We start from the raw sequence: 25087 nt of genomic DNA, 5'->3' as shown, positions 1-25087 counted from the left end.
TTTAGGTTATTTATATTAAAATTTCTAGGGTGTAAACGCATGTGAACAGTTCTTAACAAATAGGCATCAAGTGGTATTGAACAGGATGGTAAAATAATGATTGACGGGTATGCCAATTAATCAATCTTTACATGCTGCACAATTACATGTTATCAGGGATTGTCGATAGATACTCCCCTTTTCAGAAAACTTTCAATATCTAAAAGGTGAAGAGAAGAAAAGGTGTCACTTTCTCCTTTTTGAGAGAAAAATATGTTTAGAAATTATATAAATTATATCTTTTACTGTTGGATCAACATTATCTTTTCGGAGGTTGGTATTTACTTTGCTCTTTTGTTTGTATACCTTCATTCATTATGCCAGATTAATGGGTTACCTTCAAAGCTTTTAACAGAACAATTTCCCATAGGATTTAACTTAGTTCTAATTCAATGTATGCTTTAATACTTGTAAGCTATCATCTTTCAAATGTAACAGAAATACCCAAATATCATTTAAGGATACATTAAAAAATTGTCTATTCCATGCAGTTATAAAGTTCTACACACTAGTATCTTTCAGTTAGTTATCTTTTTAAAACAAACAAAGTACCGGTATACCCCGTCTTACCAATATGTTAGGAGAGATCAGTGCAATTAAGCTATAGAAAACCTGTTGTAACATTTAAATATATTAACCTTATTCTGTGAGGTACAAAATTATTCAATCATCTGCATACATATAGAGCTTTGTGTTCACACACTGGTAATCATTTCATTTACATAAAATATATATAAATCGCAAAGGGTTAATTCACTGCCCTGTAGTACTCCATACTTCAATGTCTGAATCGATCTGTTGAAACACGTAATATGAACAATCTTTTCATTCTTTTCAAGATATTTTTTAAACTATTGACAGGTAATATGCCACCTGCTTTATATATATATTACTTGGTATATTAATAACGATATTCTAAAATGCCTTTCGAATCACAACCAGTAAACCGATTTTTTTTATGTCTTAGTTTTTATATAATTATTCAATACAAGTAAAAAGCAAATACATGTGGCAAGGAAATACAGTTTTGAAATTAGATTAAAGTTCAATTCTTTCTGGTGATATGTAATCAACAACTGCAGATGTAAAAGTTTGAAGAAATAATTGCCCGTATCTAAGTTACTATTTCTTAAGGTAGTACACAATATATACCACGGTAAGCAAAAGTTTTCCTTAAATTCATTTAAAAAAAGTTTGATCTAGTATACAAAATAGCTTTATATTTGTAATTTGAAAGAAGTCCAGCTGCATATTTTTTTATAGTTTTAAATATGGCCTATCACCCCCCCCCCCCCACCCCCTCGTAAAAAGATTGTGAAATAAGACGTACTTTGGAATGTACATGTTTTATAAATAATCGATCGATTTATTGCAAAATTTTGCAATGTTTTTTTTTAATAAATACAACCTTTCTGTTCTAAATTTCGGTAAACTACTAACTATTGATACTGGTATATTAAAGTAAAATGTGATGAAAAAATAGAAAATACATATCCTAGGAATTGAAAATTTACGTTATTAAATATATGGAAATAACGAACAGTATTAAAGCTCATCAGTCCATAAATGTATAATTTATTTATTTTATTCTTACCAAAAATTAATAATGATTGGAATGCACGTGTCACAAAATGTGTCAAAGTGAGAAACACTTAACCGGTAGTTTCAGATATTTTGGCGAGTTAAAAAATTCAATGCAAAAACGAAGTACGCTTATATTGCGTTAAAGAAGTAATACTTTTAATAATTATGTCCAAATATTGGGTCTCTACTAAAATGCATTAAAAGTTACCTTGCATCTAATCAATGATTTTTCATTTTGTGTGTTTTTGGCATAAAACACCAAACATATGGTATCTAAAATGACCAATACTGTAGATCACTGAATTTTCCCGACACCTTTTTTCGTGAGATAGTCATTGACTCTAATGAGCAATAAAAATTTTCACGAATTGTGGTTATTACTCTATACATGTGTAATCCTGAGGAATACTATTATACGCCATAATTAAATTTTCGCGAGCACACTCTCTCGCGTACGTATTTACGCGAAAATAAAATTCTATGGAATAAAAAGTGATTTGCAGTATATAGGACTCTCTGATTTTTACAAACCAGTTCAGAGCTACTTATTTTTTTTTTTTTTACAGAAATCATTGATTATTGATCTTATAGTAATATTATTCTTGTTTTGTAGTGTACTCATAAGGAGTGAGTTAAACAGATTCTATGGGTGTTTTGTACTACTTTACATGAAAAGAGGCAACAAAGACAGCGAACAAAATTCGATTACAAAAAAAATTTCAAGCAATACAAATCTGAAATCAGGACACAAACGTGGAACCCTGGAAATTCCAATGATTGGATCAGCTCCGAGATGAGCACACTTCCACCAACGACCTGGTAAACACGCATGATCCTTTCGCATCGATCAAGCAGACGGAACAAATCTTATACAAATTTAGTACAAATATAATCTCTTACTATTGATATGAAACAAACGAGCCAAAATACGACCCAAATGAAAGGTTGTGATTGAATATTTACATTCAGTGTAATTTTCTTTAAGAAATCCATTAGAAATCCACGACGTTCAAATCTCTAAAACACACGCGAAACCTTGTCATCGCGCGTTAGAATACACAGTAGGAACTATATGCCTTTTCAACACTCTAAAACATCAATATGTACATTGTTTTGACTCGATTCAATTAAAAAAAACTATAAACTTGTTAAATTAACGTAATAACAACAAAAGTGCCTTTAAAATTAATTTGTCATTTTTTCTGGTAATGTTGTTCGTTTGCGTTGTGTAACTTATAACGTCACAAAAGACTCGTGTCTATTAAGCACACCATGTTTTGAAGGGCGCTAAATTTACATTAAAGATTAACGAAATAAAGAATTATGAAGAGGAAAAATTAGAGAATCTAAATATAACCATTGAATTCATATTTTTGGATGTCGTAGGTCCTATAACACACCTGGCCGTGCCGACAAATTAACATACCGCGCTATCGCAATATTCAATTTTAATATTAATTGGTGTTGTTTAACGTCACTCCTGAGAATTTTTCAATTATATGGAGACGCCACCACTTGCCGATGGAGAGCTAAACATTTTGTCCTATTCTCGACACCTAGGGTCATTGAGCAGTAAAGGATCTTTTTTCGTGCAAGCACCTACTGCGACAGGGGACCTCGTTTTATACGGTCTCATCCGTAGGACAGGTTTCCACGTCCCACACTGGGATCGCACCCGCGACGTACCTTACTTTGCGATTCTAGAGCAGACGCTCTTACCACTGCGCTACCCACGAGACTTAAAAATTGCCATTCTCATATAATTCTTTTGTGTAACGAATAAACAGGAAGACTGATGAGTAAATGGAATAAAAAGCAATACATTTTATAAAAGGAGTGTATTTGGTGCCAATCAAGATTCCAAGAGTTGGATGGAAGCTCCAAACACTACATAAATATTGTTAATGAGGAACTCCCGCTTCTTTTTAATATCAGCTTTTGAGTTCTTGCGTACAGAATCAGTGTGATTTTGCTGATGATATGAAAGTTTCCTAGTTTTGTTTTCTTTGAAAAAGCAGTTTTCCTTATAATATAGCGTAATGTTTTAATTTATCTAAGATATGGTTGTATAAAGTGTAGAAAAGTCATACGTTTTGAAGTTTTAGAATTCCCAAAAAAAAAAAATCAATTTTTTCTTAAGTTCTGTTGCACTTTTAAGGACACTCATCTTATTTACATCTTCGAAGTACAATATTCACCTCGCCCTCCGGGCTCGGTGAATATCGTACTCCTCAGATGGCTAAATCATTGTATTGACCTCAAAACACAGCAATAATTGTATGATATTTACTCCACCAGTAATTACTTGTTCATTGGGGCTCCAGTTGAAAGAAGAAAAAGAGAAAGAACCATAAGATGATTTTGTTTTAGATTTCTGGGCACTAGAGGTCTTTTTTTTATTGCAAAGTTTGGAAGCAACCGTTTGAGAATATCTAAAATGAAGGATATCGAGATAACGAACAGTCCTCAATATCAAAGTCCATAAACCGATAAAAAATAGGAGCAGAGCAAACACGGACCTCCAGAACATCAGAGATGGGATCAGGTGCCATGTAGGTGTAAGCATCCCCTGTCGACCGGTCACACCCACCGTGTGCTCCTTGTCATTATCGGGATATAACGGAAAATTCGTCGTCAATTCAGTGTATAAATGCAGGGTGTAGACCAACATGAAACTTGGTGTCGACCAAGGCTGAACTTGTTTACGATTCAAAATAATACTTTTGTTCACAGCATCTATTCCTTTGTTTTCAAATTTTAGACCAAGGTCCTAACGGGTAGAGTCAAAATAATTTTTCCACATGTTGGATTAAAGAGTCTACGCCGAACAACTCTCATAAACACAAACAATAGTTTGTATTCTGAATTTGTTGAATATAAGTATTGACTTGCTCTCGCTAATTTAAATAGTCCGTTAAAGACAAATCAAGGAAACCGAATACAGTAAAGCGTAAATATGATAAACATCTACTTGTTTATTGATGTAAGGTAAAAGCGAATCAAAAAGAGACACATGAGTAATTGGTTTGTTGTATGATCGATGTTGAAGAGTACACTTACGTCAGACTCTGTAGGTGTATTGTTAATAAAGCACATCGCATGTTGTTCCGAATGTTAAACTGGAACATTGTGGACTTTAAAAAAAATCCGTACGATATTATGTGATCGTTGTAAATCATACGGTCAGCTTACTTTCACACTAATAATCAATTTACCATCTGAACCTGTAGACGAAGGGATTGGAGCAAAAGGAACCCTACAAAAGGGTGTAGGGTCAAACCTCTGTACACACCATTGATTCGCACTGGTGTTTTAAAGAAGTATGCATCCCCTTCGTCGTTCTCCTTCTATTTATCAAGGTAAAAAGAAATTTGTCGTCAAATAAATTCCAATTTTCAAAATAATTTAAGTGTGTTCAAACAATATATGAAATGTTTCTTTATCTGTCTGTTTTAAAAAGATTATCTTACATTGTATATTCTTTTCTTAAAAATTAAGCAAGAACGTTTCAGTCATGCCAGTTAGTAAGTTGATACAAACAACTTTTTGTCAAAAATTTTTAAAATAACAACTTAAGTCATGATCATGGAAGTACTTAAAATGAATAGCTTGAACCGCAAAGATTTTAAATCAAGGTTTCAGAATAGTGGGATTTAAAGTGACGAAAAGTTGGATAAATTATTAAAGAGGCTTAGATAAGTTTTAATGTTATAACTTTCTCAAATTTTCTATTTAATATCACGTCTTATGTTTTTTGTTTTATTATTTCACATGAAATTAAAATTAAAAAAAAAATTATGTGAAAACTATTTAAACGTCTTTGCATATACAACCTCGCTCTTTCAAAAACCAAACTTTATTTTTAATAATTAAGATATGTAAAAAAAAAAAAAAAAATGGTGTTTAGCAATGAAAAATATTAAAATGTAATCCAGAAATTTCCAATCCAAATTTGGAAAAGTTTTACAAATTGAACAGTAAAACGTAAACATTAACAATGCCCTGTTTACAAAACATGTTCAATTTGTTATTTTTTCCCCAAAAATTTGAATCCTTGCAAACCAGTCTGCATATACGGTATTAACAATCATAATTAAAAATTAAACTAAAGATTTAAAAACTCGTCTTTTGAATGGAGATACATGTATATTTGTTCTGGACAGAGAATTTAAAGATTGCGTAGATTATTTTTTTTTACAACAAATGCATTCGAATTTTGATGACGCGTTGCTAAGAAAAGGGGAAAATAGCACTCTGTTGACGAAGCAAAAGATTGATAGAATGATATATATTTGGATTGAAGAGTCAGTGAATGGAAGGATAAAGCCTTGGGCCAAGTAATACGAATTACACAGATACAATGTATTTGTGAATACGTACGTATTGTAGGTGCATTGCACAATAAGTACAGACCTCGAAAAGAATTAATCTGAGATTGATGGTTCGTGACTAGCAACTTGAATGTCCTTACTGTCGAAGACAACCAGTGAGCCACAAAAAACGGGTGGGAATTTGAAAAGATTGCAGCAAAAAGACTCTGTTGATGTATTTGGTAAAGGATATTTCTCTGGATTTTCTTGGAAATATGACAGTTGGGGTGTACCAATTTAAGTAGAGGCGTACAGAACATATACGTAAATAACGTGGAGGGAAAGATGGATTATTTGTTCACAAACGAGATAATTGCCTATTGAGGATCAAGTTACAATCAGTTGGTGACATATCACGAGGCGGACTTTCTATTGTCGACGTTGAATGTAAACTAAAATCATTGAAAGCAGCGTGGATTCCACGATTACTTAAATCAAAAGGTTTACTGTTTGATATTTTAAATGATTTTTGTAAAAAAAACTTATTGTTAATATCTAATCTTTTAAAGTGTTCATCAATAGGTGTGGATAGCTTAAAAATATACATATTCCTCTATTTTACAAAGAAGTACTAAGTTGTTTTAACGAATGTAAAACTGAATTAAATTTTGAAAAAAGATCTGATGATGAAATTTTGCAACAGCCACTCTGGAATAATCGTAATTTGGTCTATAAAGGAAAACCTATTTGGATTACATCTGGCAATTTATATATATATATATATATATATATATATATATATATATATATATATATATATATATATATATATATATATATATATATATATATATATATATATATATATATATATATATATATATATATATATATATATATATATATATATATATATATGAATTGTTTGATGAAAAGGGTTGTCTCAGACCACTCGAGCATTTTTCCAGTATTACTGACAAATCTAATTGGCTGTGTAAGTACAGAATTCTTCTGTCAGCCACTAAAAATATTCGAAGAGTACACAATTTTTCAAATGCAAGCAACATAAATAAACAAAATGTAATTAACTTCAACTTCCCTTTAGGGAACTTCAACATATCAGGAAAATCAAGTAATTCTTTGTACAAAAATCTTATTGAAAAGAAGTTTTGTAGACCCAGTTTTCAAGCAATATTATCTAAAGATTTTGGAATACTAGTATTTGAGGAGTCGAGTTGGAATTTTTTTTTTATGAATTTAAGATTATTGACATAAGAAATAGACACATCAGGCTTGGGGTCAATTACTTTGAAATGTAATTAATTACTTTCAAATACATTGATAATTTTTTCAATTACTTGCAATTACAATTACATTGATTTTTTCAAATGTAATTAATTACTTTCAATTACAGATGTACTTTGAAAAATGTCGATATTAACTGTGCTTCTCCCTTTTTTCTGAATCTTTTCTTTTCGAATTAAAAACAAGTACTGAAGATGCATTTTCTTACTCTCTTCCCGTTTAAACATTTTTTATGTCTAAACTAGTTTTTCCAAGGACAAAACTTAATAGAATGTCAGAAAAAGAAACACATCCCCCATTTTTACATCATTTTCATATCTTTTATTTTGGACACTCCATATAAAATTGAGGATAAAACTGTATATAGAACTTAGATAAAAGGGATAAAAATTACAGATTTTACAGTCTTACAATTGTGTCATACCATGTGTCTGAATTAATTTCTTCATTAGAAAGGGAGCTTATGGTATAAGTTGGATTACCTATACTAGTGTTAAATCCCAGTTCCTCTAAAATACAATTTAAATAATGACCTTACAAACAAAGACAAAGTTTTTACCCGCTTTGTCAGCAATGACCAGAATTTACCTTTCTGAATACTAGTAACTGAAGTTAGCTGTCATTTTGCCCCTCAGTCGCCCTAGAGTAATTAGTGGATCCTTACGTCGCAAATTTGAATCCCACTATGGGATGTGGAGAAAGGACCCTTCAATATTAAACAGAGGTCCTGTGTCGCATGCACAGTAGGTGCTGGCACGTAAAAGATCCCTCACTGCTCAATGGCCTCCAGCACTGATTATGGGTCAAAATGTGCAGCTTTCCACCGGCAAGTGGTGGCGGATCCATAATAGTGAAACATTATCGAAAAGGGCATAAAATAACAAGCAAATAAAACAAACATAAAATCGAATTCGATCAAAAAATTTGTGTACCTTGCTACATACATGTACATGTAGCTATGTTTTCGTATTTATAAAGTATTGTTTTGCAAATTCATAAAAGGAAAACAAAAAATGTGTTAAATTAAGACCTTGTCAATGCTTTGCATTTTACAAAGAAAAACACTGTATAGTGCAACCTTTAATTTGCTGTAGTTTAGACTAAGTATAGTATCCAAGTTTTTACTATTGTAACCAAAATTTTTTATGTGCTAAAGTAAATCAAATATTTTTACTTTTGATTTCAGACTGTTAAACTAAATCTTATATAATTTCTTTTTAAACACCCTAAATAAATATAGGACATATATATCAATTAACATATTATTTACAAGTTTACTCCTTGGTTTTGAGTTAAGAAGAAAATCAAAATACATGTACATGTATAATTAAAATGTTCAATAATTGTCGTTTGTCCTCTCATGCCTTAAAATAAAAATTGTGTATCTTGTTAAGTGGAATTTTTTTAATCAAAATTGAAACATGTTGCTAACGAACAATATCCGTGGCAAAAATCCATTTAAACAATAAGCAGAGCAAGCTTTAAATCATCAGAAGTGTGATCAGTTTCTAATTCAGGTGTGTGCATTCTCTTTTGGTCTATTTTTTCCGAAATCTATTCTTCTTGAATGTAATAAAATGATTGCCTGCTGTAGGTTAAAAAAAAATTAAGTCGGGTCATTTTTTTTCAGATGGACTATCATAGTAGGCAACGCATAGGTCTTACGGAAATTTGGGATGCATAGGATTTGTATAAATGTTTGTAAACTAAGAGCCATAAGATTTGGAGCTGAGCAAAGGGAGAAACCAAATCGATTTAAGGGAAAACCTTAACAATATTGAAAATCTCTCTCAAAGAGATGCTTACACCATAAAAAATAATTCATCAGGAAAAAAAAACAAACATTATTTTCAGTAATGTTTATTTTGTAAAGAGAAGAATTCTATATTGAAAGTATATTAGTTTGGCATCCTTTGTGCATATAGATGAAATCCAGATGGGAAAAATCCTGGGTTTTTTTTGCGATAAATGCATTGAAATAAATTTCCACAGCATAATATAATAGAGCACCATCTTCATATAAAATAACCACAGCATAATATAAAAGAGCACCATCTTCATATAAAATAACCACAGCATGATATAAAAAAGCACCTTTTTCATATAAAATAGCCACAGCATAATATAATAGAGCACCATCTTCATATAAAATAACCACAGCATAATATAAAAGAGCACCATCTTCATATAATAGAGCACCACCTTCATATAAAATAACCACAGCATAATATAATAGAGCACCATCTTCATATAAAATAACCACAGCATAATATGAAATAGCCACATAAGGCAGCTATGGCGTTCCATAGTTATGACTTTATTTTTTCAATCGTCAACTTTCCTTACTTATGCAGCAATATACCTTTGTCACATGCATGCGGAGTTTATATCTCTCGATCAACTGATTCGATACAAAAGGGCATGTTATACATATAAACAATTTCTAAAAGAAGGTAAGTTATTGAAGAACGCGTTGATGATGATGAAGTAAGAATATCTGTAGTGTCGTTTAAATTCATCATTTGGTAAGTTTTATGGTCGAAACAATTACTTTGTCAGAAAATACAACTTATCATTAAGTCAAATGCCGACTGAATTTTTTCCACATTGATTGTTCGGCCATTATTTTCACACTGAGATGCCTATCGATTTTGCCGTTTTCCCCCCGAACATGACAAGGAGCACAAAGTATATGTGCACGGTCGGCAACGGATGCTCACCCCTCCATGGCTTCTAGATCCATGTTTAATTTGCTCCTATTTTAAAATGTTTAATGGACTTTTTAGCTCGAATACTTTTCGATATCTCCACAAATTTTAGAGACATAATTTTTCTGGATTCTAATTACCTCTATCTCTCATAGTTATTTCCCTTCTGACTTTTGATGATTCTTTTTATACAAAATAAAAATAGAACAAAGCAAACACGAACCTCCAAAACATCAGAGTTGGATTCAGGTGCCATGGAGGAGTGAGCATCCTCTGTCGACCGGTCACACCCGCCGTGTGCTCCTTGTCATGATTGAAAAAACCGCAAAAGTCCGTCTTCAATTCAGTGCATAAATATATGTAATGGCCTTACACTTTGTATGATAAACGTCAGTCAGCATTTCACTTAATGATAGATTGCATTTGCTGACAAGGTCATTCTATCGAGTATATAAAACTTACAAAATGATGATTTTAACGAGTTTGCTGATATTCTTGTTTTATCAAGTTGTTTTCTTAAATCAAAGAAATCTTAAATATTAAATATCCAAATCGAAGGAAGCTAAATATTGATTAGTTGATGGATTACATGGATGTTACCGGCCTCATTAAAAAATTAACATTTCGTAAATTCTTTGATCGTTATAATGACTTTAATATTAGATATAAAATATTATTTAGTCATCTTGTTGCCTGATAAGTCGCATACAAATTGCCAGACCTTTGTTTTTATACAGAGTTTACAGACTCTTCCTCTATCTAATCAACACATAGGGCTCATGGTGGGTGTGACGGGTCAACAGGGATGTTTTCTCCCCATAGACACATGATCCCATCCATGGAATTTATAAGCGTCCATGTTCATACCCTTCAAGAACTGAGTAGTCTGTACATTTTGAAATCGATCACTGTTAGTTATCATCATCGTTTTTGAAGATATACAGGTAATAGTAAGGTTTAAAGTTACGGTCAAGGGTAAGAGTAAGATTTAAATTTACCGGTCAATGGTAATAGTAAGGTTTAAATTTACTAGTCAAGGAAAATAGTAAGTTTTAAATTTACCGGTCAAGGTGGTCTAGTGGTAGGATGCTGGCTTCTTTATTTGTAGGCGTGAGTTTAAGTGTCGCTTGTATCAATCCTAAGCCTTGAACAGTAAGTAATAAATATCGCCAACCACCCAACGTTGTGTTCCCGTTTTGCACACATTTGATACCGTATATACTCGCCTATAAGTCGGTCCGCCTATAAGTCGACTGATTTTTTTTACGTTATTTTGATGGGATTTTCCATTGACCAGCTTATAAGTCAGTACAATTTTTTGCCAAAATTGGGTGACAATTTCAAGTAAATCCTTGATGTTTTAACCTGGTTTCAATTAATATTATTATGAATAACACTGATATTTAATCTTCACTCATTTAACAGATAGGTAATGCTCACTTAAAATACAAATAAAATTATTAAAATAAGTTAATACTTGTTTTTTTATGTATAATCTAAGAAAACATAGATTTTCATACATACCCAGACATTTACTTCGATAATCGTCAGAAATACATATGAAATACTACACTTCAGCGTCCAGAAAAATACCCATCTCCTGATGACTCGCCTTAAAGTCGGACATAGAGTTTAGGACCAAAATTTGACTCCCAAAAAACCGACTTATAGGCGAGTATATACGGTAATTAGATATAGAACAATAGATGTGAAATGTGTTTTGATAACAATTATAGTCTGATTTCAGGTTAGGATTTACCTGGGTTTACCTGTATTTTACCTATGTATCATGAACAGGAAGAATAAATATTAATTTAATGTATATGAAAATTTATTGCAAAAGTGCATTTATAGAATATTTTATTTAATAGTTATCATTATATTAATAAAAAAAAAATGACTTGAAAAACCAATAATTATTAAAGCTGATAATTCAGAAATTGACACCCGAATACCGATTACTATTCATGATTAATTATTTAGTATAATAAATTTCTATTTTGTTATAAAAGTAAAGATTGAAGGAATTGAAAATCTTGTAATGTTTATAATAATTTTTGTTGTTTTAATTTCTTATCTTATTTTCCAGTTCTCACCTATAGGTTCATCTTTCCCCTATCTACTAATTTTGGTATAGACTATACCAATTAACTACTTATCTCACCTGGTCAAATTCCCGTTTTGCACACATTTTTTTCTAAGCCTGAAATTCAAATGTGTGCAAAACAGGAACAAACCCACCCAACATTACTCACGGGTCTCTCGGATGAGACCTTACAAACGGAGGCCCTGTGTCAGATGCTGGTACAATATGGGACCCTAAATGATAAACAGCCCCAGGACTGAGTATAAATTTACATTTTAAGGTACTTTAACGGTATATGCTAACGTCTCTGAGGAGTCAAATGATCTTGAAAGGGACTTTAACCAACAAAGAATCAATAAATTTTATAATCTATGAAAAAGGTTTTTAAATTTATGCCGAACAAAAATTTAAACATGAAAAAATATTTTTGAAAAATAAATATTATGTCGACTAGAATTTCTTCGAATAAAAGCAAAAATCCATATAATTATGTACAAGTATGATTATCTTGGACACTAGAAACAAAGTCTAAAAAGAAATAATTAACTCTCTCTCTCTCTCTCACAGAAATTTTCATTCACTCTTCCAATAAAGGCATTACATAGTGACAATCATTTTATTATATTCTCAGGATAACAAAGACGTTCTGTTGGCGTGTTTTTTTTTCTGTGTTCTGAATGGCACCTAACCAGAAGTAGAAGCCAGTGCAGCTCCCAAAGCAGCAAGAGCAACAAGACCGATGGCACCACCTCCAAGAAGTATTGGGAGACCTCCTCTGTATCGCCGTGTAGTGGTGGTCATCGTTGTAGTGGATCTGAAGAAAGGGAAAATAGGGTTCCTAGTTCCTATCAATGGGGTTGTGGCTGAAAAAATAAGCATAATGTTTGCCTTTTATGTCATAAAATCATTTTTACTGTTTTTATTAACTTCGTCTCAGGATAGTTTGTAGATTTATTATAAATGATTTCTATTGAATGGCTAAAATCTATTGAATGGCTAAAATCAAGTTGCTCTCAGGTCAGTTAGTAGATTTATTATAAATATTGTCTATTGAACAGCTAAAATCTCGACAAAACATGGTCAAGCTTATAGGGTGTACTCCACTGGAAAACAATTGCATTTTATCATTTAATCTGGGAACTTAACTTAGATTTTTCATCTTTTGAAACATAATACAATGTAAAATCAAGCACTGGAGCAGATTCTTTTTTTTTTTAGATAATGCATTACAAATACTCTACCGGTATACCTTACAGGTATGACTTGAAACCAAACATCTTGGGATTTTTAATGGACAATAAATGAAAAATGTCTTCTCTGAAATCTTATGATTTTGAATTCGATTCAAACTCGAAACTTTAAGGTAGAATTAATACACTGCGTATCGTTTGTATACACGGTTAATGTTGAGTTGCTATTCATTCAAATAAATACTGCTGATAAAGACCGGTAATACGGTTGAAATGTTTCAAAAAGTGTAATTTTTTTATTAGAGAGAGAGAGAGAGAGAGAGAGAGAGGTACGAAACAAAAAAGATGATCAAAACTGAAATATTTACATTCACATCTTTCTCCGTAATATCCGGGGTCACAAAGGCAGTAAAAGAAGCCATATCCATATCTGTAACCTTCCTCTCCGATGACACATTCCCCTCTACCGCTGCAATCCGATGTTGCACCCTCGCCGTCTCTTGGGTCGCAGATGGCCTCTAAAGAGTTAAAGTCATTTTTTCAACAAGTACTGAGACCTACAGAAACATTGCCACAAAAAGTCACAGGCGTTTTAATAGAAACGTACTCTTGCCGTCAATCAAATTGAATATTTGAAATAAAAATTGTTCTGGTCTTAGAAGTGTGTTAGAATCGTTCAGAAAAGAAAAAAAGAATATTACCTCTGCATACTGTGACTATTTCGTCATCAACTGTTAGCTCTTCATCAACGGGAGCAAAACCACTGTTACATACACATTTATCATTTACACAAGTTGCATGATCAGGACATTCTACGGCCAACGCTGTTGAACCACAGTCGCCAAATCGTCCAAACTCAAACGGCTGAGAGGAAACAAACCGATCATGTACGCAAAGAGCAATACAAATAAAAAGAATCCAGTGAGCGCGCATTGTTACCCAGACAATTTAAGATTGAACTAAAGAAATGAAAGTGATCTTTGAATGGGGGATATGGCACTGTTCGAACGGATGCAGACAATTTATATATATAGTAAAATATGTCACGTGATCAATGATAAGCGAATACCCAATGAGTTGCAAATAGACGGAACGAACACCAAGGATCGGTGACCTGATTTGTACGATACCAGATGCCCCACCTTCTCTGTCATATGAATAATTGGTCATAGGTTAAAACTTCTTTTTCATATTGATAATAACATTTATTCTCCGTTGATTATCACTGTTGCTGCATGAAGGTTAAATTTCAGGATTTTTCTTTTCATTTTAATCGTTTTATATACATGAAATTAAAATGAAAAACAAAATCCTGAAATTTAGAAAGATGTTAGATTTTAACATTTCGACTCCGAAGATTGCATTTTAAAAATCAAAATTGCTTATGCTGTAGCAAAAGCCTTTGAATTAGTATCTTTAGTATTCTATTATTCATCTTATCTACATATATGTAACAATATTTTTTTCATGGCAATGCTGTCATCTGGAAAAAAGTATTCCAATCAAAATGATAGATTCAATGGGAATCATAGATAAAAATAAAAAAGAAATTCTGTTTATATTTCTAAAATGATATATAAATTACTGAGGAAAGAAGTTGTCAACTTTGTTAAGTATTTCTTTGTTAATAAATTCATTTTGTATTAATTTTACTGAAAATTTGACATTACATACGTGGAATTACTTGCGTAGATTAATTAAAAGGAAAAGACAAAGTATCGTGATTATTTCTATAACAATAGATAATCGAAAAGCTGTTTTTAATAATTCAGCATCCAGACATTTCCAAACATTTTCTTAGATAAAGATGTTGATCAGTTTATAAGTTTATATCATGATATTTAATTTAAAAATTCAATTAAAAATTCAGTTAAAGTACGTAAAAGAAAAAAAAAAGTTACCTTGCCTGACAGAAAAAAAAGTCCCACTTCCTACGTGATAATATATACAAAAATATACGCACAATATTTACGAAACAAAAAATACTCATATATCTACTAAACAAATACGGTATAAGCACAATATTTACTATACCCTCTCCTGATCCCTTTATACATGTATCATATTCTCTAGAATATTCAGTATTTATCACAAAAAAATATAGCATCCTTAGATATTTACTTTGAGTACCCTCAGATCTGATATCTACATATCCCATTGTGGCACAGCTTTTGTCATGCATCTAATTTCATAGTTATATGCCCAGACTGTAAAATATAGGAATTTGAAATTTTAACATATAAAATTTATTCATGAAGATTTTGGTGAAGATTTTTGACACACCTCAGGCATAATTCTCAAGAAAGTCTAGATCATAAGATAAGCGCGTTTAATTACCACTTTGAAAAGAAATACATGGTTTGTTGCTGAAAATAAAGAATTTTGTTCAAAATTCGAATGTTTGTTTTGTCTTTTCTTATTGCAGATTAAGATTTTTTTTAAATATTTGAGATCATAAATTCAATATATTTTTATCAGCTGTTGGAACTAGCTAAACATTTTAACAAAAGGAAATAACATCCGTATTATTTTCATGATGTCTGTAAAACCACTCGAGTGCAAAATGTGTATAATGAATTCACTATATAATTTCTTGCATAATTCGAGAGTGTTTTGGCTGTTCATTAAATCACGTTATAGCCCTAGAGCAGATAAAATTCCTCCATAGGTAAATTGTTGTGCATATGACCAAAGGAGAAGATAAGATATAAAACACTAAATATAAGTTTCGATAGAGGGAGTAGCAAACATACACCAGCTTCAATGATTGATTAAGCACTCCTCCGAAATCATGCATATCATTCATTCTTCTGTAAGATCATCGACTTTTCCATTTCCATACATGTATTTTCTTTTTAAATTATGATGAATTTTTTACCTTTTTATCGGCAACAATTCATAAGATTTCTTTTTAGATAATTATTAAAATTAGAAACATTCGTTTTCTCTTCATTTCACAAATTTGCACAAATTTGGAAATTTTTTTTTCAGAAATATACACTTTCATAATCGCAATATCTTTATAAAAATTAAATATGTACTTCTATATATATATATACACTGGTGTCTCATTATATCGCGGTACTTATTTCTTGTGCATAAAAAGTGTTATTTCAAATTTTTAATTTAACATATAAAATGATATTTATAATTTTATCTATGACCTACCTTTTTAGCGTCAAATTATTTTCCAAGCGTGAAGCGTGGTCTATTTTTAAAACAGAAAGTCTTACTTACCTCCTAAATTGGGGAGTCTCATTGTATTGCGGTATGGGGAAACATGGAAACTTATACTTGACATGTAGCTCAATTTTTATTTTTGAATTTACGATGTAATTGTACATAAAAAATAAACAATTGAAAAAAAAAACGAAAGACTTTCAAAAGATGATCTTGATTACAATTTATACTAAGTTATAAATTCCATGTTCTAAATATAAAAAAAAAACGGGACTGGACATCTGTAAAATTACGTTTTATTTCAGAATTTGTTTGTCAAACGGATGTTATATACTTCTTAATCGTAAAAAAATAAACATTCAGACAACATACATATTGTCCATCACAAAAAAGAATATAGGCTATGTATCCAATAGTTTACAATAATACGATACAATGAAACCCGCGATATAATGAGAATCGAGTATAGTTACTATTAACTTATTTAAACAAAAAAGAAAAAGTGCAAAAACAAAAAAAAATATACATTAATTATTGTCAAAACTTCAAAGTCCCTTACCTGAGAAAATCTGACAATTGCAAGGAAAAAAGTGCTTGTAACTTCGAAAGCATATTTTTCTAGGTATTTTGGATATTTGTAATTACAAAACCAGTGTTAAACTGTTAAAAATTTAAACCAGTTATGTTATATTTTCATGAAATGGATAAATAACGAAATGTTGTTGAATAGTTTAGAGTTAACATTCTCTTCTAGAGCCGAAGGCCCGAGGAGTGTATGTTTTTTCTAAACTATTCAACACTGTCAAGTTATTTATCTAACTTTAAAAAAAACTTCTGCAACGTCACCCATTGTTATCAGTTTATGTATATTTTACCGATCCAACCATCTGTAGTTGGTTATTAAAAGATCCAACTAGCCATCAATTGGATAAAATATTCATCTGCCTATCGGTTTGATATTTAAATACCCAGATGAAGTGCATAAAACATATATTAAGTAACGTAATTTCTAATACACGCGAAATTATTTACTTCGCATTTATTAAATCATTCGATAATGGTTAAAAATGCACTTCTAATGCTCACAAAAATTACATACAATTCATCCAAACTTTGCACACCGTCTTTTAGACTCGTGTATCCAAAACTTATCCAATGATATTTTTACAGATATGTTTCCGGTCTTAAATTTTGAAAGCATCACTTTTTGACACCTTCTAAATACATTTCACCTCCAGTTGAATCTTAAGCTACACCACTTCCTATTGCTGAGGATTATTTCAGGAGTCCTTTATCAACAAATCCCCTCATATTATCCGAGATTTATCTCTTTTTTATACTTTTCCTGCGTACTTTCAAAAGCAATTAATTAATTGACATCCCTTCTAATTTTCGACACCGTTTTTAGCTCAGATTTAGATATGGAATACTAGTATCTTAATGCATGTAGGTTCTGCATAACACGAACAATCTTTTTCTATGTTTAAGTACCATTGACATGCTAGAAGTATTGTACTAATGGAACTCCATAAGAATCCAATACTTTTCCTCATCAAATCGTCATCTTATCAGTAATGATTAATCCAATCATATATCAAAATTCTGTATTTTTTTCTGCTTTCAGCTTAAAAGTATTAAAAACACTCTATGAACCTCTCTGAATTTATTTTGGATTTTAAAATATTCTTCGTCTGATTTAATGACTATTTTGTAAAATGAAAAGGTTTGAAATGACATTATTACCGTGCAGTTGCATGCTCACTAGTCCATGAATGAATAAAAAGAGACGTTCGATTAGGCTATTGTATTGTGTCACTGTTGGATAATGGAATGGGCTAGGTCCTACTGTTCAGCAAAGTTGGATATATGAATGGGTTAATGTTTCTTTGGGGCCAAGAGTCAGGATTTTTTTTTTGAAACGTTATGAACAATCCTCTGTTTACAAAGACAATGGCACTAACCTAACTGGGAAGTAGTCTCTCTTCTATAAAAACTTTTGGTTTGTCGGGACCAAAAAGACTTTATGTTCTTGAATACTATTAGTAAAATGAATTTTGGCTGACTTTTATTATATAGATTTGGTATCGTGCATAAGCATAAAAGCTTTTAAACATACTGTTTGGTCTTAATGTCTGATTTTTCAAGTGTTTATGAAATAAAGTAGGCAGGACATAAAAATCAGCAAAAGAAAAGTGACTGGTTGGGCAACTATCACAAGCAAATGTCTACAGGCCACAGAAATTTTATGAGCACAGTTAAAATATTTTTTTCTGGTTATAAGAGTACTCTGTTTGCCTTCATTCTGTACTTGTTGATCACAAAACAATCAGGGACCCACTTTTTGTATTTTTTTTCAGATTTGTGCCTTTCAAAAACAAAGAAAGCAACCATATACAGAGTGAAAACTGAGATATTGATTTACTTCTGTTTAAAATCAAAGATTAATATAGGTATCAATTAAAATATGGACAGAGATTTCACCAATTCTCGTATACATTTTTTAGTGCAAATATATATATTTATTCTGCCAAACACTTAGGAAGGTCTACAGCCCTCTAGCGGCTTATGAGACATGAGGGTAATTTTTATTTGCATAATGACCATGAGTGATGTATATATAATGAAAACTATTACATATGAATAAGAAATGAAACGTAAATAGAGAGAAGAAGCGGAAACAGTTGGCGGCGCTATGATTAATTAGAAATTATTCTATATCACCTACGTTGTTTTGCCTTTGTTTTCAGGTACATATGTAACCCATTTTAAGTATAAAAAACATATTCTGAAAGCTAGTCCCAATATATATTCAAGATAAGTAAGAGAGCTCTATGGCCAATGGCTTGGAGGACGGCGCGGGTAAATATAATTTTAAGAAAATCATTTTCGGTTTTATTTTGATCTCTTGCAATCTTGTTCATAATCTTTACATTATGCTCCATTTCAGCTTGACATCTAGAGTTTTGTGAGCGTTGGGAGTAAGCATGGTGCACATTCAATGTGTATAAAATACATGTGTATTTGGAAATTCAGTAACTTTATAGCACATATAATTTGGATAGTGCATCTTAATTATTCTCTGTTGGTTGGTAGTGTGTAGCTAACTACAATCTAAAGAACAACAGTATTCTTTAAAACAGGGTCTCTATGGTTAAATGTACAGTCAATGGAATAACATATGCTCTTTCACTCTTTAAACATATAGTGTATTGAAGTCTAAATCCTAGATGGGTGAACATTAATGAAACTGATAATTATGATGTGTTGAAACTGCGAAGATTAATGAATATTTCATCCTTACTTTACTTGAATATCTAGAAAGTGGCGTTGGAGGATAAGAAAGCCTTGTACAGTTATATCCTCGTGGTACTGGTTTTGAAATTAAAAAGGGTTACAAAGTAAATAATTTTTTTTTAGAAATTACTTATCCGACAATCACGATACAACGGTATTTAAGATTTCAAAATTCTAGTTCTAAATGTAGAGGAAAATGAGTGTCCTTTGTAGAAACCCGAGCTTATAAAATAAGTGGAAGAGACGGAAATGGAATGCCCGCGAAAGGGTTGCAATCAAATTTTAAAGGAATGCAAGAAAAGCCATGCTTACAGAACCTCAGCCATCTTGGTGGAAACTGAAGAACGGACATTTTTGCTTTTATTCTTCTCTGGTTGAAGAGTGTCGGTTTATGTTTACCTCCGTTGTTCATTGCATTTTTATAATTATTAAGAGAAGTGTTAATTTTATTATTGAAAAATGTCGTTATATTTCTTGGAAGAATTGCCAAGTTCTAAATATTTATATCAGTGGTCTGTCCCGGTTGTACCTGGTAACCTCACTAACCGCTATCTTTCTGAATGTGTGAAATTCATCACTGTTGAGAATCAGTGTTTACCATATCACCTGGTAAGGAAATTATTGCCTGCTGTTGATTCAATACCCAAGAGCATGGCCTTCGTCCTAACAATGTCTTTAACAAGAACAGCTATACTTACAAATAAGTTTGTGACGAAATGATAAAAACTGTCTCTTATAAGTCAACATTTTGCAATACATGTTCAATATTTTAACCTTGTCAGCAAAAATAATGTATCCTTAGGTCAAAGTTTGAGTGGTAAGTTTTCCATTCTTATTGCAGGGCTTTTATTTTCAAACTAAGTTTCTAAATAAATAGATTTTTCTGTTCACCCGATCATGACAAGGAGCACATAGCGGTTGTGTCTGGTCAACAGAAGATGCTTCACCTTTCATGGAACCTGATCATACCTTTGGTGTTCAAAAGGTATGTGTTTGCTTTGCCCCCGATTTGTGTAGTACAATAGACCTTTGAGTATGACAATTGTGCGTTGTATTCATATTTCAAATCACATTATGCATTTTGTTTATATGGACTATGGATCAAATGAAGATAAAGTAAACAAGTTTAAAAACGTGCCAGGAACGGAAGAATATGCTTTATTATAAAAAAAATTTCTTTAAATTAGTTCATTTCACAGAATATTTTAAAGCAACAGGGGATTAAAATCGTTTCGTTGTAAGCTTATAAGCGTGTTTTACTGTATCTATAAATGGCATGATGACAAACACTCACTGTTCAATGAACCTTAGTGTCGAGTATAGGTCTCAATATTTGAAGCCCTTTACAGACATACGGTGACGTCTCTATATGAGTGAAAAATTCTCAAATTGGACTTAAGGTCAAGATCTAGTAAATAACTAAAGACTATTTTTTATGCTAGATCCATTAAGACGTCATAATCAATTTCAACTTTATTTTTCCTGTACTTTACGGCTTTAGCAGAATTATGTAGAAATAAAGGGTATTTTCATGTCATTCAATTTCAAATCATATAAAAAGTAAACCGGATACCTATATTAGATTTGATATTGATTTAAAGAAGAGGCCATGTACATACTAATTACCGTTTTCTGTGAGAGTGTAGGCAATCTGGATACATTTCCTTTGCCGAATACTAAAAAAACTCCCATTGAAAATGACAGTTTAAAATACAGATTTTCATCTTGTTTACCTACAAATTATGCCCCAAAACATCTTATTTGACCAAGCTAAAGTTGTAAAGCATCAATAAAGGAATTTATTTCTCAAGTTTGATGAATCTATGGGCACCTTTCATTTACTAGATCTTGACCTTAAACAATATAAATCAATCAATTAATCATTGGCCATTTTTTATGGTCTGTAAATTAATATTAGTTAATCCATAAAAGGTAACTTATTTCCATAGGATGCGCTTTAATAAATTTACACCAAAGTCTTTACATTGAATACAAATTGTGCGGGTACAGAAAGGGTTTACCACATACCCTGAATTGAGTGAGAGACCAGATATTGTTCAAGAATTTTAACTCTTATTTTTATCAGCCATTTTAATATAACAATAACATACAAAATAAAAAAAAAATAAAATATTCATAGAATATAACTGAGATCGATGAAAGTTCAACATGTCTGTCTCTGTCCACCTTGTCATCTTATTTTCCTAATCTCATGACGGAACACCTGTAAAATTAAAATGACAAATCAAAATAAGAGCCTCAAATCATCTCTCTCTCTCTCTCTCTCTCTCTCTCTCTCTCTCTTTCTCTCTCTCTCTGGGTGTGGGTTGATGGGTGGTATTTGGAGTTTATGGCTGTGTTACTAAAACATTTGTAAGGATTATTTTATTCAACATAAACACTTACTATATATTTTTCTGTGTTACGTTTGGTTAACATCTAAATCCATCCCTGACAGAGCTTCTATCAGGTCTTCTAAACTCTCACGATCAAGCTTGGTCTACAATTATATGAGAATTCATATTATTTACACCAATTTTGGTTAAGAATTACTTCAATTTTTTGCTATTAAACCCAAACATTTTTAAACATTACAAAAATATAACCAAAAAATATTTTAGGAAGTTTGAAGAAAAGAAACTTATATTAGCAAATTTTAAATTTGAGTACATCATTACTGTTATTCATAAAGATCTATGACGTAAAAGTTGTCAGCAGAATGGAAAACAGTGTTAGATACTGTATTCCGATTGTCACATTACTCGATACAATTATCTGGTATTAATCAAATTACACTGTATTTTGATAATATTCACACAGATATATTTTGAAAAGAAAAACACTAGATATTTACTATATAGGTATGTATCATGCCTCCGGGATTTCCTCGAATCTTTACTTCTCTTTCAATTACATTTTTGAGTCGACAAATTCGTTTTGTAACTTTCACTTTGGTTCTATCACACAGTCCTAAAGCTTCTAGTTGTCTTAAGATCCATAGTCGCCTATTGTCTGCTGACACCCAAACTCCATTTTTCTCGACCACACTGATTTTTGGGAAATTTTCTATTTTACAGCGTCCTAACACTAAATCGTCTAAAGTTTCTCCTATTGATTTCTTTGCATGTTCGGTTTGTTCTCTAAAACAGTTTGAAATCGTGCGTTGACTGAAATATATTTCTGAAGGTTGCAACTCTTTGAAAGCCATTTTGCTTAATGTTACTGTTGTAAGTTGTAGAAAAAACTTATATATATATATATCTATTACAATACAAGTCCTATTTTTAAACCGTTAGTTTTTCCAAGTCTATTTTAAACATCCAATCGACTGATAACCAGTTTAACCTTTAAAAAGTCCATGTTTTCTGAAAATTTTCATTGATAAATAAATACATGCAACACGATCAATAGATAACAGTGCAGTGCGTCGCAGTAAACTCACAGATAGCACAAATGTAAATAAGTAACATTTTTTATAATTTCAACTTTATTTGCTCAACAGCTGTGAAAGTTTTCTTCCTAGTGATTTTGGAGAATTTATTCCATTGCTATTTTAATACGATTTTGTGATATTACGTTTGAATATTTTAATAATAAAAACGTTGTGAAATTGTGTTATTTCTTTATAATTTTTTTCCCTGTACATCCACTAATCTAATCTTTTATTCAAATTTAATACATTGAATAGTCAATCCAAAAAATATATTGTATATAGCATACCTCAGCATATGAAAGACACGTGGGGCACATTTTACAAAAGGACTTAAGACTTAAGACCAAATTCAATTCTTCATATAACCTTTTAATTAACATTATATCGAAAATTATTTTAAACTTTTTTAAAAGGAATGTGGTAAGATATTATAACATAAAAAATCTCTAAGAGAATTATTTTTTTTTTTTTAAATTTAGGATCATCTAAAATTTTAGGTCTTGGTCGTAAGATGTTTTGTAAAACGGGCTTGTCTTGTCTTATTCAATATTAAACGAAAAAAAGGCCAATTAAAAAGAACACTAATTATGAATCATTTCAAAACAAAAAAGAAACAGCAATGATTTAACAACGAAAATTTAAATCTTTTTTGTTTTCATGGGGGTATTATCTATCCTCGCCTGATATTAACATGTCATTTAGTCCAAAACGATTTCTCGTAAATCCTTCCTCATTAGCCAACCTTGTACTTTCATTTTCTCCTTTAGATTTAAAGCAAATCAAGATTGTTTCTAAAGAGAAGCAGGAAGATATATGATTTCTGACTTGAATGAGCAAGTTGACATGATCCCAACGAACAGTCATCATGATTAAAAGTTCATTTAAACAACACGATTTACGAGGAGAAAAAACGATTATGACTACATCAGATTAGGTACCACTATAGAAGTAAGCATCCCTGACGACCTGTACCCCTCGACATGATTGGCAAAACGGAGAAATATTTCTTTAGAGCAAAAAAGAATATTTCTGTATGAATATTTATCGAAAAAAAATTCAGCAAAACATTTTAAAAATATTACATCATTCCATTATAGAGATAATTTTACTGCCTTAGTACAAATTTAAATAAAATCGAGCAGTCATTTAAAATAATGAAATACCAATCCAGAAAGTTCCACTGACAGTGGTTTGAAGACATTGAATATATATTGAAAAATAAATTGAAGTATCAGTATACATTTACTACATTTACCTAATAAAAATCTACTTTCACTTTTCTTCCTATGATAAAGCATTTATTTCTATAATTAAACACCACATTAAATAATGTTTTTTCTATGAATTGTCACTAATAAATTTTATCTTATATGTATAATAGTATAATGGCTTTTATCAACATATACTAAAATTAGAAGATTTATTTGTTATTTAGTGGTTTTCTGAAACCACTATCCAAGATGTTTTGTTCAATATTTAGATAATGTTGTGCTTCAAAGTGCACATGTGACACCAACTTTAATTATACTCTTTGAAGATATCAATAAGTCAAAAGGTGACCAGTTATTCATTTGCAACTATCATTTACAAAAGCAAACAAAACATCCACAACTATTAAAATCGATATAATGCCATTAATAATATAAAAATCTAACATAAAATTATGATCCTCAAACTTCTAAACTAAAGTGAATAATGATATTAAAATTACATGCACGTATAACAAATATTTATTTTTCATTTTTAAACATAACAATAAGGTGTTTAATCCAACAATCCCAGAATAGAGAACTCAGTCAATTTACCACTCTACAACTGGTTCCTTGGATGATCAGTTTTTGTCATATTTATCACTATTGTACATGTAAATTAAGTTATCACTGTGATTTTAATTAAACTATAGTTTTCATAATTTCAGAGATACAGAAATGAACGTTAGCAAAAGTGAACGAAAACTA

General features: G+C 31.1%; 1 protein-coding gene across 1 annotated transcript; it reads right to left on the bottom strand.

Moving 5' to 3' along the window:
* Positions 1-12607: 12607 nt before the first annotated feature.
* LOC134247860 (tenascin-like) lies at positions 12608-14194 on the bottom strand. Its single transcript, XM_062730261.1, has 3 exons — positions 13924-14194; positions 13591-13740; positions 12608-12895 (listed from the first exon to the last, which is right to left on the bottom strand). The coding sequence occupies exons 1-3, from the start codon at positions 14153-14155 to the stop codon at positions 12717-12719; spliced, it is 561 nt and encodes a 186-aa protein (XP_062586245.1). The 5' UTR covers positions 14156-14194; the 3' UTR covers positions 12608-12716.
* Between the last annotated feature and the right edge of the window lie 10893 nt (positions 14195-25087).

The sequence above is a fragment of the Saccostrea cucullata genome, unplaced genomic scaffold (assembly GCF_032062105.1).
Source record: "Saccostrea cucullata isolate Sc308-1 unplaced genomic scaffold, CSIRO_AGI_Scuc_v1 ctg120, whole genome shotgun sequence".
NCBI lineage: Eukaryota > Metazoa > Mollusca > Bivalvia > Ostreida > Ostreidae > Saccostrea > Saccostrea cuccullata.
Note: the sequence above shows the minus strand (reverse complement) of the source record. Positions and strands in the feature narration are given on the sequence as shown.